At 39.8% G+C, this 18,936-nt stretch overlaps 2 protein-coding genes across 2 annotated transcripts; one reads left to right on the forward strand and one right to left on the reverse strand.

The window, feature by feature from the left end:
- Positions 1–218: 218 nt before the first annotated feature.
- gpr143 (G protein-coupled receptor 143) lies at positions 219–15,395 on the reverse strand. The gene is made up of 10 exons (XM_034886642.1): positions 15,309–15,395; positions 9,050–9,311; positions 6,937–7,046; positions 6,173–6,267; positions 5,769–5,861; positions 5,468–5,577; positions 5,265–5,373; positions 3,655–3,772; positions 3,317–3,569; positions 219–1,844 (listed from the first exon to the last, which is right to left on the reverse strand). Exons 2-10 carry the CDS (start codon positions 9,303–9,305, stop codon positions 1,741–1,743), a joined length of 1,248 nt encoding a protein of 415 aa, XP_034742533.1. The 5' UTR covers positions 9,306–9,311; positions 15,309–15,395; the 3' UTR covers positions 219–1,740.
- On the forward strand, positions 12,582–16,155 carry LOC117953524 (ankyrin repeat and SOCS box protein 9-like). Its single transcript, XM_034886643.1, has 7 exons — positions 12,582–13,020; positions 13,176–13,255; positions 13,485–13,592; positions 14,397–14,547; positions 14,790–14,924; positions 15,334–15,525; positions 15,656–16,155. The coding sequence occupies exons 1-7, from the start codon at positions 12,936–12,938 to the stop codon at positions 15,739–15,741; spliced, it is 837 nt and encodes a 278-aa protein (XP_034742534.1). The 5' UTR covers positions 12,582–12,935; the 3' UTR covers positions 15,742–16,155.
- Positions 16,156–18,936: the final 2,781 nt, after the last annotated feature.

An 18,936-nucleotide genomic window follows, 5' to 3' on the forward strand; every position in this document is an offset into this window, starting at 1 on the left:
ACTTATATACTGTGTATATATGTTTATATACAGTACACTTTATTGCCATCCTGTAGGGGCTCATTAATGGCTAGCGCTGTCGCATCTTTGCCGATAATATGTGACAAGACCTCCTTTTTAAATGAAGTGCATGTGGCATCAGCTTCTTCTTTTTTTACAGACTTTTTCAACTGGGCAAATCATATCCAATGCATCTAGTTGATTCTTTTTTTCAGTGAATCACAAATGGCGTTGACACAGATATGTTAAGCAGCTTTGCTTTCCACTATTGATCCCTGAAAGCCATGGAAGAAATGAGCACCTCATTACCGGCATTCAGGGAATTATCTGGTCAACAATATGGGAGAGAACAGTCATCACAGTCACCTGCCTGGCTTCTGCCAAAACGTTGCATTGTATGTGGAACAGGACATCACAGAATCAATGTTAGGAGTATCATGCAGACCTGAGCAGGGAAAACAACTACAGCTTATTTAGCATGGTTTCTCTTTGGCACTTTCCTCTGATCAATCTTTTGACTAGAAGGGGGAGGTCAAGGAAAAGTGCAGCTGTTGCTTAAAAAAAGAGCTATGCTGGTCTTGTTAAGTCCCGCCGACAATGCCCGTGTTTTGGGCTGAGCTTCTTCAGTGTGCTGTAAGAGTGGCTCCATCTGTTTACTGGGATGTCATTGAAAAGACAGTATCTTCAAACTTCCTTGCCACTACTTTGATTTGCCTTGTTTTCTGGTCCCTTTTAGTCAACGTCTGCTTGAGCAATGTGAAGTGCACTTTTTGTAATGGTGGGTTCAGCAAATGTTAAGATTTAGCTGAAAATTGAGGGGCCAATGCTTTTTTTTTCTCTATTTTTAATGTCACAATTGGATGTTAATAGGTGGTTCATTGTTTTCTTACTTTTTCATTTGCTGAGAGCCATTATTGTCTGTGTCAGACTGAGAATTGGGCTGTGGGTTGGTGGCCATTCTTGGCATGCTTAGGAGCCCGGTAAGGACTATGTGCTGTGACGGCTAATATCTCTCTCTCACACCCCGGTCCAGGGTGCAGTCATCTGTTTTCCAAGACAAAAATTTAAAGTCATTCAGTGTCTCAAATAAATCACTCTATTTTGATATCAGAAACCATGGAGCCTGTGTCTCTTGAATTTTGTTTTTCTTAGCTCAGGAGTATTTTGTTAGTCACTCAAAAGACAATAACAAATTGTCACCAACAAAACCTTACGAAATATTTTGGGAATTTAATATAGTATAAAATAGATGTGTGCAAAAATACAAGATGGACAACTAGAAATACAGTAACTTAAAAAAAAACAACTCATTGGCTTATTACATTCTGCATTTGAGAACTTAATGACAGTAGTCAGATGAAATCGTTCCTCAAGCACTTAAGGCACTTTTAAAGTTCAGCAAGTTATTAACCAAAAAAATGTCATGTTTTTTTTGACTGACTGCTATAAGAGACAGTGAAGTAGATTTGAACTCTTATGCTGCTGTACTGTTGATAGCTTTGAATGTTACTGTACTGTTCTGCAGACAGATTTAAAAAGCTTAGGAAGGAATAAAAGGCTTAGAATCAAGAATTTGACTTATTTTGTTTTACCAACTAATGAAATCTCATGACTAGTTAATATGTGGGGGAAATCTCAGTGGGATAATAGAGGCTAAGATGAGACTAAAAAAAAAGACTAACTAAAAGAACAATATAACACAGGAAAAGTAGAGGGAGGTGGGTTCTTGATCACCCCCAGCTAGTGCCTCACAGAGTTCTCCAAGGATTCTCCATCAGCGTCTACTTCCTCATAGTCTCGTAGCTCGCTGGAAATGTGGATTTCAACTGTACTAGAGTCTGAACCTAGCAAGACAAAATAGGGGTAGATTACTGGGTGGGACTGCACATGACACCTTCACAGCATGTAAAACTGCTCATCCACTGAGATGTTGATCTTGTTTTGATACACACCTCCATCACAAATGTGCAAATAAATGGATTCAAAAATGTATTTTGGGAATTTTAATGCATATCTTGCAAATGCAGTCTTTAAGGTGGAAATTGTTGATGAATTGCATCTTAGAATTGGGGGTGGCTATTTAAATGAATGAAAAACATAAATCCTTTAAAAGATTAACTTTATTTCTGAAGACTTGTCATGGTGACACAAAAACATTGAATAGCCTTTGTACATGTGCACAAAAAATGGTATCAAATGCTTTACAAAATCATCCCAAAATTCATTAAATAGTATCTTACAGGCTATTTTCACAGCAGACTTTTTAGACATAGTAGATCACCCGTAGCTGTCTTCCCTGCTTGTGACATGAAAAAGGCCTCACATCAGTCAGTGTTACTAGAATGAGAGTATAAATATTGATATTTTTATCCAGTAAACGCACATCAGTGTTCAATCTACACTCTGTGCCAGTTTATTAGGTACACCTGGCTAAATCCAAAGTAGTCTTGTACACTCCTACCTTTATAGGTCCTAGTGTTGGCTGTTCCCCACATTTATATCAATGAGTGTAAACTCACCTCTCAGTATTATGCAACACAATTCAACAGCACATTCTTCAGCCTTTATACTATACAACTATAAGTTGATTTCTTACAGCTTCAGCAAACTGATTATAACCTTAATGAAGATGTATTGCAGGGCTCCTAACTGTATTAGGTTTGGTTAGGTGTACCCAAAACGTTGCAAACTGAGTATATTTTACCTGCTTCATCTAAAAATTCAACCGATTTGCCATTGCTCTCTGCATATCATTTTATGCATGTCAACAATGACACTTAAAGCTCTGTGTGATAACTTGGCATAACAGCACCCATAAGAAGGTCAGAATTTACACTTAGGACGTTGCAAATTAAAAGGGATGCCCTGTCACGATGGAACAAACAAATGCAAAAAGTGTAGCAAAACCTGTGTTTGTCAGTTAATTATTAACAAAAACTGCATTTTTTCTAAAACTACATGCTTCATTAGTGCATCCAGTAGGAATACAAAAAAAATATATTAAAAAAACAACAAAAAAGAAAACTACAAATGGGTCATAACAGTGTTCATTTTCAATTGTGACCCAGGAGACAAGTGTCCTAGTCAATGTCACCAGAGCTTTGGCATTGAATTTACTTTATTACCATGGAGCAGATTCCTCAGTGGAGGATATCATGCCATAATGATGTCATCCAAAGAAAATATATATTGCATATTAAGAAGAGGCAGTCCAGCAATCAGGAGACACCATGCGCCACACAGGATGCTGACGCTTTAGAGCTTTACCAGCCCTGATATACAGGTGAGTTGTTACTGTCTGATACTGCCCAATTACCTTCTGATAAGACGCTGATGGCGTCAGAGTGGTGCTGTCCGTTGCTCATCATGTTCTTCTTGGCTTCCTGGACGTGACTCTGGTAGAGCAGAGTTGCACCCACTGTGGTATGGCCTGCTGCGTTAGGCACTGAAGTAGAAGCTGAGTCCCAGGCCAGCTCTCTGCTCCGCTGCAGTCTGAAGTCCACATCGAAGCCTGTCCAGCCGTGAAAGGCCAGGGTGTTGAGAAAAGCTTGCATGGGGTTCAGGATACCCTGAAAGAGTCCAAATGCAGAAGAATTGAAGGTGTTAGACACTGATAAAACTGTTCTTTGTTCTCTCTTAATGTTTTCAACCTACCATGATAAACCATGTGATGAGGGAAGCATTTCTGATATTCCTGAAACCGTTGTCATTGATGTCTGTCTGCATCTCCAGGTAGAAGAGGAGGCTCTCATTGATGATGTTGGGAACCCAGCTAAAACAACAATATGTCTCATTAGCTTTTGACAAGTCCCTCTCAATAAGACTTTAAAATTTGATTAATTGTTGTTGACTAACAAAAAAACAACATTATTTTCATTGAATGAATATGCGGCTGATATCCTAACAATGGTTGATTAGTTTCCCCTCGATTGAGGTCTAGCACATTGGAATGTGTTGCCTCTTCAGATCAGACAGGCCTCTTTTCTTTGGCTTTTAACACCGGGTAGAGTGTTGATCTTATGTGTATATTTGCATATTTTTACCATATGCTTGCAGTGCATTTTAGTCATTTTTTCTATTTATTTTATTTTATTTGTATTTTATTACTTTAATCTTTATATTTGGTACCTCATCTTTTTATTGTGCTTTTATTTCATTATCTATTTATTTTGTATTATCTTTTATGTGCAGCACTTTGGAAAGCTTGTGTTTGTTAAAATTGTGCTGTATAAACAAAGTGGATTGGATTGGACTGGATTGAAGTATTCATGGATTTGCCTTGTGAGAGTCACATTAATGCGAGAGTTACACAACAGCAAGATGGCTCCATTATAAATGATCTCGGTCACACTTATACAAATCATAAGCAATGCTTAACCAATGTTAGTGGGGGCCAAATGAAGCTTCTTGACCCGTTTTCTTAATTTTCTGAGCTCACTATGTGGCCCGTCTGTTCAAAGAAAAAGGTTAAAGGAATGGCCATTCACTGTGTTTTCAACCCTTTGTTGAAGAGAAAGCCCCATCTAGTGGGCTCAGAAAAAAAGAAAAAAAAGGTTCATAAAGCTTCATTTGGCCGCCACTAACCAATGAATGACTTATGATGGTTTAAAAGATTTGTGCATATGATTTAATGGGAACTTTTGGCACAAATGGAATATGATACTCATAATAAAGTTTTTTATTCATTTATAATCACCTGAAACTAAGACTCAATGTGTGTTCATTAGCTTAGAATGAGCCCTTCATTTCAACATATGGAGCGAGTTCTTTTCCTTGAAGTCCGCCATGTTGCACTGCCAGGTTTCTAACGTACTGTTGTGTTTGGGTTTTCACTGGCTCCAGAGTGGGCCTTTCACGTTTTTACATTACTTGAAGCCCACTGTAGGTTCTACTACATGCATCGAAAGGGATGAGGGGAGAGGTATTCACTTGGATGCAATCGGCAACCTTACCCCTAGTTGCCTCTAAATCCTAGACACTGGTCCTTTAATGCATGAATTAATGCAGGAAATCCAGGATGTATCCATTCCTGTTATTAATTAGTGAGCTTTAGAGGTCCTGGTGGGTGTTGAGCCAGGCTATCTGTTTGCCCTGTTTGCAGTCTTTATGCTAAGCTAAGCTAACCGTCTGCCGACTGATACCACTCTTAAATCTGTATGATAAACATGAAGCTACAATATCACCTAACTCTTGGCAAGAAAGCAAATAAGGGGAGTAACAAAAACTATTTGATATTACCCCGTTGATAAAGAATGGTAACATACCAAATAAAGAACACCAGCATTATTTTAAAGAAGCGTATTTTTATCTCATTGGCCAGCCGTCTCTCATTTTCCGTGTAGATTCCTTGTCGTCCTTTTAGCAAAGATGTCACTAAATCGGAAAGATGAGAGAGATGGATATTTAAGTCCCTGTGAATGTGTAAGAATACATTTGACATACAGATATTTGAGAGCAGAGAAGTGACCTGCAGATATAGTCCGATTAAAGAAGACGGGATTGGCTACGAGGACGAGCAGCATCGGTGCGTACGTGGTGACATAGTGGGGGATGGCATGCTGGAGTCCTTGCTCACAACTGCAACAAAACAATTAAATTAGCATTAGGAATCGCAGCTATATCGTGCTAAACAGAGGTACTGTCATCCACGTACAAGTTATCCACGGTCTTTCCTGATAGTCTCAAGCTCTTGCAGGAGAAAAAGACAGTGACTAATGCTGACAGAAGGTGCTTGACAGTGCATTGAAAGAAACAACAAAGCGTCTTACTCAGAGATGGAGGGGTAATAGAGCATGGCCACTCCTTCAACACACAACAGCACAGCCAGGCCCCACGTAATCATGTGGTAGAGGATAATGGTGCTGATGTGGAAAGAAACAAGTCATGAGACTGAGATCACAACACATGCTGCAGCTCTTTATCTTGAGGATACTGTTAGCCCATTGAAACACAAGAAACACTCTCATGGTGTTTGCAAATGGAGTCATGAGACAAAAAAGAAGCATCACATCTATAGTACAAAGTAAAAATAAGTGAGGAAGATGTTTCACACGCTGTGCTTGTTGTAAATGACATATTATCAGCTCAGTTTGAAGCTTCCTGCTTTGTTGTGTATCTATAGAAGGAGAGGATGAGGTGATAATGAATTTTAAGTGGAACGGGAGAGGACTACCTGATTCCTGCAGACGTTTTTACCACCAGGAAGACGTCAACAGCATAACAAAACGTCCACCAGAAAGAAGCGCTGAAAAACAACTGGATCCACATCTGTAACACATAAATTGAATACTTACAATACAGGTCACAGTTCTGATCATTCAGACAATAAGAAGCGCGAGTAATTGAGCCTCGCTTTTGGGGTTAATCTGTTATCTGTGACGTTATTTTATGGTCAGCTTTGCACATGCTTATTAAGCACGCATGAAACCCTGATTTTCCAGGGTCACACATGATTAATAATAAACAGAATGAGTTTTTCCACTATAGTCCCCTTCCTGTCATCTGTCAATCATAAAGCTGTACTTAAACAATATCTATGGTGCATTTTCTCGCATAAAGGCTAAGTTAAACGGTTTGATTGTTGAATCAAGGGGTGGCAGTAGCTGGTTCAAGTCCCCGTATGAAAATAACTACGGTGTGTGGACTGGTAATTGGAGAGGTGCCAGTTTGCCTCCTGGGCACAGCCAAGATGCGCAAGCTCCCCCCCCCGCCCCCTAACTGCTCAGGCCTGTCCAGCCGTCGCAGCCCCCACACACTCTGACATCTGTCCATTTTTGAGCATGTGAGTGTCTTTCAGGCCTGTGTGCAGTGTGTTCTAACAACAGACTGAATACATATTGTAATCTCCCCACTGGGGATCAATAAAAAGTATAAATTAAATTACAATAAAAATGAAACGTAATAAGGTAATGTTTTGTCAAAGAGCACCGTACGTACTGCACTGCCAACACAGAAGACCTCTGGCCAGGCTTCTGTGCTGTTGGCCACTGAGACGCGGTCGATGATGTTGGGCAGGCCCAGCCAAATAGATGACCTTACAATGATACCTGGAGGAGGAAAACAACACGTGAGCTCTGATTGTTCCCTGTTAAGCAAATTAGACAAATCCTGCTTTGACGAAAGAAAGTGGAACAAACTAACAAACAAAGAGAGCAAAACAAATGAACAGGGGATGTGAAATTGGTCTGGTTTTAATTAACAATAAAAACATCATTACACTCTGTATTATAAACTGTGTTAAATAATTAGATTCTGTCATGGGAGCCCTTTTAATAGCAGCTTTATGTCATGGAAATATGAACCACCTCCAGGTGTGTTTTAAAAGGGAGTTTCCATTTCCTACATGAGACTTCACTGTGGAGCGGAACAACGGGCGCTCTCCCAGAATCTTAATGTGATGCAGACTACACCCTGTTGTGTATTTCTTTTAAAATTGTGTCTGGGGTGTGCTTCAAGCTGTTAGTTTGCAGTTGTGGATGAATCTCGCTGGGCACTGAGTACAAATAGAAATACAACTTTATATGCCTTTTCTTTCACCAAGTGCAGAGGTAAAGTGATGAATGACCAGCTCAAGGTTCCCAGTGGTTCTGATGCAGTGCAACAATCTAAAAATAATCCACTGCCTTTTGTGTGTTATAAAATGTGTGACAATTGGTTGCTTTAATAACAATGCTGCATTCAGATCAACAAAAAAAAAAGTTTGCAGTGGTCAGGAGTCATTCATTACTCACATGTGAGGATCGTGATTCATGATTTTGTTTCAATGAGCTGCTTCAGAATTTTAAAGGGCCCGTTTTTCCAAAATCAAAAATACACATATTTCCACTTACATGTAAAGCTATGTATCAATCTAGATGGTTTTGGTGTGAGTTGCACAGTGTGTGAGATCTTGGCCGTAGAGAGGCCTTCTCTCCAGTATAATGAAACAAAATGTCACTCCGCTTGTGGTGCTCAAAGCATCAGAGAAATACATTTGAAAAACTCAGCAGCAATCTTTCCATAAATCATGACCCATTGATGATTCCATAGACCTTGTTGTCAACAGTTTCATGTAGGATACATTTTCTTTCTACCACACTGCCACGCTCTATGTGCCGTACTGTATCACTGCACAGAAGGAAGCATCATCTCAGTGAGAGGACTCATGCTTGTGACAGGGCGAGATGTAAACATCGATGGCGTCCTCCACGGCCGGGCTATAACTGTAGCTAACCGATGATGCTAGCTCACCTGAGCTAGGTAGCGCTACAGCTCCGCCAAGGAGGACAGCCTCTTGTCCATAAGTACGGTTCTTTCTACCTGGGGACATGGTTGGTGGGTAGGGTTCAGTAGAAAGAAAATACTTCCTACATGAAACTGCTCACAACCAGGTCTGTGGATTATCTTTTATGAATAATCTCACGTGACAAATTCATACATTGATTGATTGAATTGAAGTTCTGGAAAGAGACATTGCAGTTGAGTTTTTTTAATGTATTGTTTATTTTGAGCACCAAAAGGTGAGTGCCGCCCAGTTCCATCATACTGGAGAGAAGGCAGACGTCTCCATGGCAGATATCTCCTAAACTGGGCAACTCACACCAAAGCAATCAAGATTGCTAAATTGCACCTCAGGTAAGACGCAAAATATGTATTTTTTTGATTTGGGGGTGAACTGTCCCTTTAAAAATGTATTTTGTACAAACTTAATCAAAGTCTCTTGAGCTCAGATTTGCAATAGATCAGTTTGGAAGTTTCAACATTTGTCAACATTTGTATTATTGACTTGTATTAACATGTTTTATGACTGAAAGTGTTGCAAAAGCTTAAATGTGGAGAGATTCAAAGTTAACACCATGTTTCATAGCTGTAAAAAAGTTGTTTGTGTGCCCTCTGTTTGCATAAACAGGTCAGATGGGCAACATGTGGTGCCTCTAAAGGGTTAAAAACAACATATTTGCGTGCATAACTTGATCCAGCAAGCAACACAGCGTTAAAAAAACCACTTCTCTCTCTTTTCTCTCAGCTGTGATTAACATTCGGCCTGCACCAGCAGTTAGTTCTGTTTTACCTGTGCATCCCAGTATGTCACATATACTGATGATGAACAATATCCGTGAGGAGGACGCGGGCCTGGGCAGCGGGTACTGTCCGAGTCTTCTGTATCCCTTGCGTTTTGGCAGAATTTGTAAAACAGCAAAGATGAGACTCAGAGTCGCGCTTCCAAGACCTAAAGCCCCGAACAAGACGGGCTGGAAGGTGACCACAAACTCTGTCGCTGCGTCCCGATTCGGGCAGCAGAAAGTCTCCAGCCGGGGAGAAGCCATTACGCACTGGGGGAGAGAGTTGGAGAGAGAAATAAAGAAGCGGGCTGCGGTATAAGGAGAAAGAAGAAAAAGACAAAAAAGGAGAGTAAATGATCGGGTACATGAGCCGACTCTGAGAAATCACGGGGTTGAATCATCATGTGCTTCTATTTAATCCCTGCAGTTTAACTGTGCCACAATACAAGAAGCCTACAAGGGACTGTTGTGTGATTTAGGTCGGAAGTGAGGTGGTTCAGCAAGCTACTGTATCTTTTAATTAGTTAATTTAAGCACAGTATGTTGCAGTAATTACTTGGCCCCTTCCGTATCCTTGATAAAAATACACTCCAATAAAATTATAATACACATTTTTATTTCATATACATGATTTTACCCCTGAGGGAAAATCATTAATCTACAGGTCTATATGATAACTTTAATATTTAATATACAGAAAATAATATGTATGTAGGCACTGTATAATGTATTTTCATATAGCAAAACGATCAATCATTCATTACACAATAACACTCAATTTGTTGCTAGGCAATTGGTTGTGCATCAGAAAACAGAAACACTAAGCACATGAACACATCCGATAAATACAATATAGTAATGAGTGAATATATCATAAAATATTTGGAATTTAGATTGTGATTGGGTATATGTGGTTGGTTAAAGGCCACCCATCCGTCCTATTTTCCTCACTGTGTGTGGTTGCAATCCGGGATATAATTACATAAATGTTACATGTTATGCCTTTTGGAGGTGATGTGGGCCAAACTCACCAGTGGGAGACCAACTTGATAACCCTGCCTGTCCTCTATATCGACCACTTGTGCTATTTGTGGCTCATGATTTTGTGATAACAGAAACAGACTTCTGTATAGTTTTCTAAATGGATCACAGCATAAAAAGAGCCTGTGTCATGCTTTGATGAGACTGTTGGACTGACTTTCAAGTTGTAATCCAGAAAGCATGCACAGTATGTTGCAACAGTCTTATAAAATGATTGATTTGCAGGTGAACACAAAATTCAAACAACGTCCTGTTTTATCTTTGTTTAGTTAAGTTGGTGCAACAAAAGTAAATGCTTGAGGAATAAAGAGAAATGGAAAGCCTACAAATAAATGTGTCCCATCCCCAGATTCTTAATGACAAGGCCCTTGCATAGGTTAGCTGAGACTTGCACCAGGACCAAAAGCCTATATCTGATATCATTTCCATTCTAATGTGCATGCAGCATGCGTTCACCCCGTCCAGATACAGGAGAGGTCATGGCAGCTGTTGGAGCTGCTTGCTTGAACAGAGAAATCAGAGAAAATGGATGGACATTTGAAGCTGATTTATTTGGGAAACAAAGCATCAAGGGCTTTCATTATTCAGTCCTACAGAGAGGGCATTCATTGAGTTTGTAATGGCATTCTAATCCATACGCACCTTCTCTGACAAGGCACAAAGTCAATTGCACGTCAAGCTTGTAGCCTGCTGCCAGGGATTAACAACTCCCTGAGGAAGACAGTTGATGTCTGCTCTCGGTTGCTGCCCTCTGCTGGTCGGCATGCAACGTGATTGTAGTGCCCAGAACACAGCATGTATTGATGTTGCCCTGCATTTGGTAATAGTTGTGTGGGGAAAGACATAGCTAATACCATTACACATTGTTGTAGTACTGTATATTCATAACACACATGAAGCAGTACCATTACTAGACTAGATCAGTAAGCACAGGAGTTAGTTTCATAACAAAACTGGCGGAATTGGATTTATTTCACTAAAACTGCACAGGGTATCAGAAACACACAACTACCCACCCTTGAAGACATTTACAGGGCTATAGTTGCATCGGGCCAAAAGCATCACCCAGGACTCCTCCCACCCAGCCATCCACTTCTTCACCCTGCTGTCCTCTGAGAGGCGATCCAGGTCCATGAAGGCCCGCACATCCACACTTATGAACACCAACAAATAATGGAGCAATAGCATTCTTTCCGCAAATACAAATGTCCAGTATCAGATTTTTATTATTGTATTTACTATATTTATTGTTTTTTTTATTCTGTGTCTTTTGCCTTCACGGGTACTGCCAGTTTATTTGTGTACCACTGAAAGTAAGTTGCAGACTAATTTTAATGGACAGCTGCTGTCCAATGATAATTCAACTTTTTATATTCTATTCTTTGTCATTATCAAGATACAGAAGTTGTGGGTTACTATGTGAGGGAAGTCATAGGTCAGGTTGGCTCAACGCCAGAGCTGCTAGGGGTTCAGTGTTTTACTCAAGAATAGTCATTTATTTAAGATTACTTTTGACTACACGGAATTAAATCAACTTTTATTTTTGGGATATTTCCTTTCACTGTTATCTAAACTAAATGTCATTGCCATCACAAAATGAAAGTAAACTATGTTTGTTAGAATTAAATGACAATGAATAAAAGTAAGTAAGAAATCTCATGTACCTGTTAAAAGCAATGAAAGATCCCCTCCAGACGCGTTCTAAGACAGATCAAAATACTTTGCTTGGAATAATAATTTGTTGATTATGTTAGATAAATAGTAGATTAAAAATACTTATACATATAGTGTCTAAATATATAAATATATAACCCTTTTTACTATATAAATAAAAATTTGATCACAACAAAAAATACTTATACATTGTTTAAAAAACTGTATTTGTTCTGCCTCTTTGAAACATCCAGAACCTCAGAACATGTAAATATTTAGTGTTTCAAAAGTTGAACTGCTGGACACAAGACACAATGCCGTTGTCTGAAAAGAGGTTTCAAGTTTCCACATCACACTGAAGTCCCAAAATAATCAAAATCAAACTCAGATTTTTAAGGTGAGCAAAGAGAAACCTTCCCTCTTTACACAGATGAATGTGAAAAGAGCCGTTTGGTGTCAAGCTCTGCATCATCCACAGGGAAGGTCAAACATCTAAACACATTTTTGACTTTAAATGTCTGGAAATAAAACTGTGACGTCTCTGCAGTGGCAGCAACATCATCGCTGAGGCACGTTAAAAAAAGTTAAAAGCGACTTTAATCTAACAATTTAATGTATAGCAACTGCTAAATTTTTGTTAATGAAAGTCAAGCCAAGGACAAAAACTTGAATCATCTAAAAGGAGTTTAAAAAGTGCTGCTGAGTTGTCCTAAATCAGACACAGTAGAAGAAGTACAAACAGAAACAAATGATAAACAGTGTCTATAGACTTAGGAACTCATTATGACGAATAGTACATAATGCCTTTAGATCGGAGCAGAACTATATCCATGCAGGTTTTGTTCCTTTCCCTTAGCTTTACTCATCCTCATCCAACTCCACACCGCCCATCTTCTGCTGGAGAGGATGGGTGTGGCTGCACAGTGTCAAATTACACTCAAATTATAGACCTGCCTAACAGGCATTCTCACTCTCACTCCCTCTGCACCTTCATTGGTTGAGAACCAACTGCTTTTTTTAACCAGCCTGTTTCCTGTAGGCAACTTCTTTGTCAAAGAGGAAATGACATCATAGCATCAAAACACTGAAAACAGATCAGGACCAAACTTCTTTTTGACTCACGGTTCAGTCTCTGTTACAGAAACCTGTGAGGCAAAACAATCTGACCATAAAACAGCTTTCGGAACAGAGCTGGGAACTATGTCTGCTGGAGACAAAGAGACTCAGCGAGACACCACAGGTCAAAGTGGAACTGCTGTTTTTTTCTCCAACCCTCTGATGAGTGGTGAGTAGCAACAGGCAGCATATGCTGACACTGCAGCTGGGGTGTTTTACTGCCTTTCACAACACATTTCAACATGTCATTTTAATGCGTATTTGTGTTATCGGAAAGGACAGTACTGGGTGGATTGTGGTTGACTTTTTAATGTGTACGCCTAGATTTTGAATGCGACTGGTCCCCGATTCACAATGCTGCCTTTAATGGACATGTCCTTGCTCTGCAGAAACTCATTGATCAGGTAAAGTGTAATGGGACATAGTAGGTTACAGTATACTGCATGAAGAGATCGTTATAACAAGCATCCATTAGGAGAAGTTTTGCGTCATATTGATTCTTGATGATGTCTTAAGAGACAGACTTTGAACTTGTGTGTCATTGTGTTATGAATAGTTTATTTTGGAGCAAAACTCCTAAAGTGCATCTACACTGTTCCAGTTAATCTATTATGTGTTGTGCTTTATTCACAGGGTGCATGTGTAAATCTGAACACTCTGAACCAGGTCTCTCCTCTCCATGGAGCATGTTTACAAGGCCACATGGCTTGTGCCAAGCTTCTGGTGGAAAATGGGGCAAATGTCAGTTAGACATAATTGTCTGGTTATGATTTTTTTTCGGGAACATATAACTAAACCAAAGATGATCCCAAAAAAAAAACTACGTTTTGGGTCTTTCTTTTAAAGATATTTCGAAATCTCTAGTTAGGAGGCAACCAATCAATTATTGCCGGGTTTAACTTTGTTTTGGTGAATATTAGTAAGACATTAACCCAACACATAGACAAAGAACATGCAGAAACATCCATGCATGCACATCAACAAAAACAAAGCTGAAGATACAAAGTCTTACTTGTTAGTCCGCCACAGTGCACTACATGTCTGATAGCTAATCCACAGTAAATATTGTATAAATATAATCAGTGGAGGGTTTGTTTGTGACATTAAAGCTTCAACTCATTACTGCTTCAGTTTAGTTAATTATAATCACCATCCATCCATCCATCTTCGACCGCTTATCCGGTATCGGGTCGCGGGGGCAGCAGCTCCAGCAGGGGACCCCAAACTTCCCTTTCCCGAGCCACATCAACCAGCTCCGACTGGGGGATCCCGAGGCGTTCCCAGGCCAGGTTGGAGATATAATCTCGCCACCTAGTCCTGGGTCTTCCCCGAGGCCTCCTCCCAGCTGGACGTGCCTGGAACACCTCCCTAGGGAGGCGCCCAGGAGGCATCCTTACCAGATGCCCGAACCACCTCAACTCAAATTATAATCACTTTACAGATAATTGCTAAAAAGAAATACATATATATCTGGTTTATTTTGACTGATGTGTTTGTATTCGGACTTTAAAGGATTTGTGTCAAAAATATATTTACCCATGTCAGGTAAACAGTTCGACGGTGGATGGACAAACGCCACTGTCAGAAGCTTGCTCCCGGGGCCATGTGACCTGTGTGTCACTGCTCCTTCAAAAAGGAGCAACTCCCCTGGGGACCAGCCACACCAGCTCTCCAATCCACAGGGCTGTAGCCAAAGGTTAGAGGTCACATTCCACCGCATATGCTCAGACAATCTAGGCTGAACCCGCTTTGTCCATCATTACAAAATGCACTAAGAGTGCCAAAACATCATAAAAGATCTGAGAAATGTATAAAAAAATGGTGTTGTGTTAAGCTGCACAGTAAAATTAATACACATTTTCTCTTAGGACGCCAAGCACATGCACATTTTCAAAGCCCATCCTTTGAAGTACTTTACATTGTGATAACTCTGTCTAGGTCATACAGAGTGCATTGAGCCTCTTGTCCAGCACAGTGCAGATGTGGATCAGTATATTGACCAATCAGGTTTCCCTCTCCACGTTGCCTGCTCTAATCAGCATCTGAGTTCTGTGTGGAAACTGCTTCAACTTGGTGAGAATGCCTTTATCTTTAAACCTCTCTGAATATGTTTAGGTTAATTAGGGGACTATCAATTGTATTAATATTGGAGTTGTATAACAGTTTGTTCATAAGAAGTCTAATGTGAATGCACATCTTACCCCTAATGTATATAACATAATACAACATATTTACTTATTTGATGTAATAACAATGCTTTATCCTAATTTTTGTATTCTGAAACCTTCATCAAAGCTCAGTTTGTGTCAAAGGGAGGAGTTACCACTTCAATACGTGTCTACATATTTAGTTTTAATATGGTCAGAAGAAAAAAGTATTTAAATGAAAACAACTGGTAAATTTTGCAGATATTATTAACACTTACTTAGAGAGTTATGTATTATGATGACATCATACCTCATTAGTCTCTGCTCTCCTTCAGGTGCCAGTGTAAACAGCATTGTGTCAGGTGACTCGCCGCTGCACATTGCTGCCCGTCTGTCCAGTCCTGAGATGGTGTCAGCCCTGCTTGAACACGGGGCCGATCGCACACTCAGGAACTCAGAGGGCAAACAGCCAGTGGACCTCGCACCTTCCAACAGCCCGGTGGAGAGGATGCTGAGACAAGCAGGAGGTATTCAATCCAAAACTAACCAGGTGGCCTGACGGCCTTTACATTAGGCTGGTGCCCTAAGCAAAGCACTAGCTAATAGAAAACATCTCTCTGTCATGGCTCCTGCTGCTCTGCCCTGACGCCTGCCCAGGAGGGTCTCCTCTAATTACATCAGGAAAACTCTGGGCAAGCAGAGACTGGGTGGGATTCCCAACCTTCACCTTCCCACAAAAGTGAAACAGTATCTTCTCTAACATTCAGACCCAGGGGGAGATCTGATGCACTAAATAACAATGTTTGATTCTGAGCCCTAACTTTTAGGTCAGTAGGGGGTGCAGTTGCATAATCTTGCAGTCAGAAGACTACATCCCAGCTCATGGTCATGGTAGCAATTCACTTTATTTCTCCTTTCTGTTACAGACCTCTGTAAACAAAATTTCAAAATTCTCAAGATCAATCCGGACTTTTATGTGAATTTGTCTTTTGTAATTTTTTTTAATCATTAAGTATTCATAAAAACGAAATAAATACCCATTTAAAATGATAATATGGACTCATAAGGTCTAAGGAATGTTGCATATCTAATGTTAAATAAGGTTTAACAATATTCTTTAGAGTACACAAGCCTCCACATTCAGCTAATACTGTAGTTTTTTGATGCTGCTGTATTGCTTTTTCCTTTAGACATAGATTGAATTTACTTGCACTGGAAATAGTTTAGTGTTTTTATTCCTTGCAGGGTACATAGCAACATTTTTTTAACAAAAAAAAAAATGAACAAAGCCGAACACATCAATAGAGAGATTGGATTTCACAGATATATGTATTGTACTGCAATAAAATAATAATCTGTCACTTATTTTAAATCAAAGATTTTACATATCATAGGTGCCTCCCTTTGGATGGATGGCTGCTATGTTTACCAATAATTTCAAGCATGGTCATGCGAACTTGTTACTGAGTCAGCATCCGACGCTCACAAACCACCAGAGGTTTGAGTTGGTTAAAAAAAAAGAACTCTCTCTTTCATTTCCCTCTTTCTTAGCTGAAGAATTTCTGTTGTCTTTGAGTTGAGTTTTTGGTTTTGAATGTGTTGCTTTTGATTGTAATGCAATAATGACAGATTGTTAAACATAAATATAAAATCATTATACAGTTGTACTTTCAGGGCTATTTAACGCATACACTGTATAACTTGCCTACAGATGTTTAATATGAGATATATAAATGTGCCAGCATGTGCATTGTCAAGAAACAGGATTGTCAGTCACAACAAAGAATGTTAAAGGTTCGTGGTTGTGAACAGGACGTGTAAACATAGAATGCAAATGATTCTGTGAAATTGAGCTGTTTTACTAAAGTGCTTTTTTTTTTTTAAAGATTCTTTTTTGGGGCATTTCCCTTTATTAAAGTGACAGCGGACAGACACGAAAGGGGGAGAGAGATGGGGGATGACACAAAGCAAAGGGCCGCAGGTCGGATTCCAACCCGGGCCGCTGCAGGACTCAGCCAACATGGGGCGAACACTCTTACTGGGTGCACTAGAAGCTGCCCCCTCAAAGCGTATTTTTTAAAAGAAAAGAAGACAGCACAGCACAAAGATCAAGCAAACAATAAACACCTATACATTACGTGAACACAAAATGTATACAGTGACAAAACACACCATACTTTAAAAAGCAAGCATTCAATGTATGAATGAATAAGTTATGATCCAGTTACACCGCTTTCCTTAAAGTTGAGTTTCCCTTTGGGGATTAATAAAGTATTTCTGATTCTGAGTGAATCCACAGGTACACATTCCTACATCAAACACAATAAACATCTTTAAAACTCCATTTCTCACGGACACATGGATGAGCATTGGTGCGAGGCATTTATTAGCTTCTAATTTGCTTGTGATGCGATATTACGTATTATAATAACCTGAAAAGGAAAGCGGGCACTGCAACAAAGATAAGACCGTGATCTATACAATGTATTATTCCGATTAATTCAGATGATACAATCCAACTTCTCCTACTTCTTTCCATTGACCAAATCTAGTTTTTAAGATTTCTCCATGGTAATCTGGATTTATCAGCTGCCCGAAGCAGGAGCATGTAATGCAAAGCAAAGCAGATCCATCGGTTCTTCTTGATTCTCTCACACGCATTAATATTGAGTGTGAGTGAGGCTTCATTGGTGATGTCTCCAAAGCACCTAGCAGCCCGTCAGCGGTCCCCATCCTTGGGCTCACTGACCTATGGCCTCTGTGTTTGTCTGTGCCTGCAGTCCATCAGTGGGGCTGACAGACCCACAAGGAGGAAGAGCAGAAAACTTATTTAGGATATATGGAAATGGAAAGGAAAATAGTGAAGATGGAGAATAAACCTTTTTAATATAGTATGTTCTTACCGAGTACAGACCACACCATTTGGGTGTTACTATAGTTATGGGAGCTGAGTAATGCTCAGCACCACTGTATTATAGGCTTTGATTTATGGTCATTTATAGAGATGAAAGTGCATTGTGTGGTATTGTAGTTCAGCAACATGAACATCTGAACATCTCTCCTTTGTGCTAAAAGCAACAGATGCTCAACACACACACACACTCTTCTTGTTAAATGCAGCACTCATTGACTTTCCATCTACCCCCTGTCCCAATTCGCTACTTGAAAGTAATCACCGTCCCCCTCAAACACTGCATGAGAGCCCGGGGCCAGCCGCACATTGAACCGGTTTTGATTTAACTGGTGTTTAATGTTAAATTAATACCGTGGGGGAGCTTCTGACTTCTGAAGCTACTGCAAAAGACTTGTAGTATCCACTGTAAGCAATCACTGACAAATAGGCAATCAGGTGAAAAAGGTCTATCTAGGAAACCGCACCACATGACTGCTCAAATAATTTTCCACTTCAGTCATTGTTGCTTCACTGATGTTCGTGTTTTTGGCTCTGTGCAGTGTAGTGTAGTGTATCTGATCGACTTCAGACCGAGTTCAGTCAGGTACTGCTTGGCACTCAGATGCACTTAAAATCTGTCCACCTATGTGTGATACCAAAGCTTTTACTTTTATTCTCTGGAGGCAAACACACCATTAACCTCCGTGTTTCTTTTTTTTTAGTGCATAGGCACTCACTACCCAAATAGTGAAAAATGCATTTCTTACTGAGAGATGAAGTGAATTACTTCATGCAAGTTTTACATTCAGTGCACATGCTCACTTAAAACTAATTCCTTCAACAAACAACTATTAATGGAGAGGTTTTATAAGAACAACCATATGAAGAGTTGTCACTAACATATAAATGAGTTACAGAACAAGCGATGCAATGTCTTAAGGGAATAAACATTTTACAGCTCCCCGAAACAGCCCGGTGTTTATAATCTACATAGGATTAGTTTACCCATTACTGCATGAGCCATTCTAAATCAGCCCTTGCATGC

This window comes from Etheostoma cragini, chromosome 11 (assembly GCF_013103735.1).
Source record: "Etheostoma cragini isolate CJK2018 chromosome 11, CSU_Ecrag_1.0, whole genome shotgun sequence".
In the NCBI taxonomy this organism is placed as follows: Eukaryota; Metazoa; Chordata; class Actinopteri; order Perciformes; family Percidae; genus Etheostoma; species Etheostoma cragini.

Excerpts from the sequence above, each read along its gene's own strand:
- gpr143 (XM_034886642.1), bottom strand. The coding sequence starts at position 9,305 with ATGGCTTCTCCCCGGCTGGAGACTTTCTGCTGCCCGAATCGGGACGCA. Across the intron at positions 5,374-5,467 it reads TAATCGGACTATATCTGCAG|TGACATCTTTGCTAAAAGGA; the intron begins GTCACTTCTCTG and ends TTTCCGATTTAG. Across the intron at positions 3,773-5,264 it reads ATGCTGGTGTTCTTTATTTG|CTGGGTTCCCAACATCATCA; the intron begins GTATGTTACCAT and ends TTGTTGTTTTAG.
- LOC117953524 (XM_034886643.1), top strand. The coding sequence starts at position 12,936 with ATGTCTGCTGGAGACAAAGAGACTCAGCGAGACACCACAGGTCAAAGT. Across the intron at positions 13,021-13,175 it reads CTCCAACCCTCTGATGAGTG|ATTTTGAATGCGACTGGTCC; the intron begins GTGAGTAGCAAC and ends GTGTACGCCTAG. Across the intron at positions 13,593-14,396 it reads TGGTGGAAAATGGGGCAAAT|GTAAACAGTTCGACGGTGGA; the intron begins GTCAGTTAGACA and ends TACCCATGTCAG.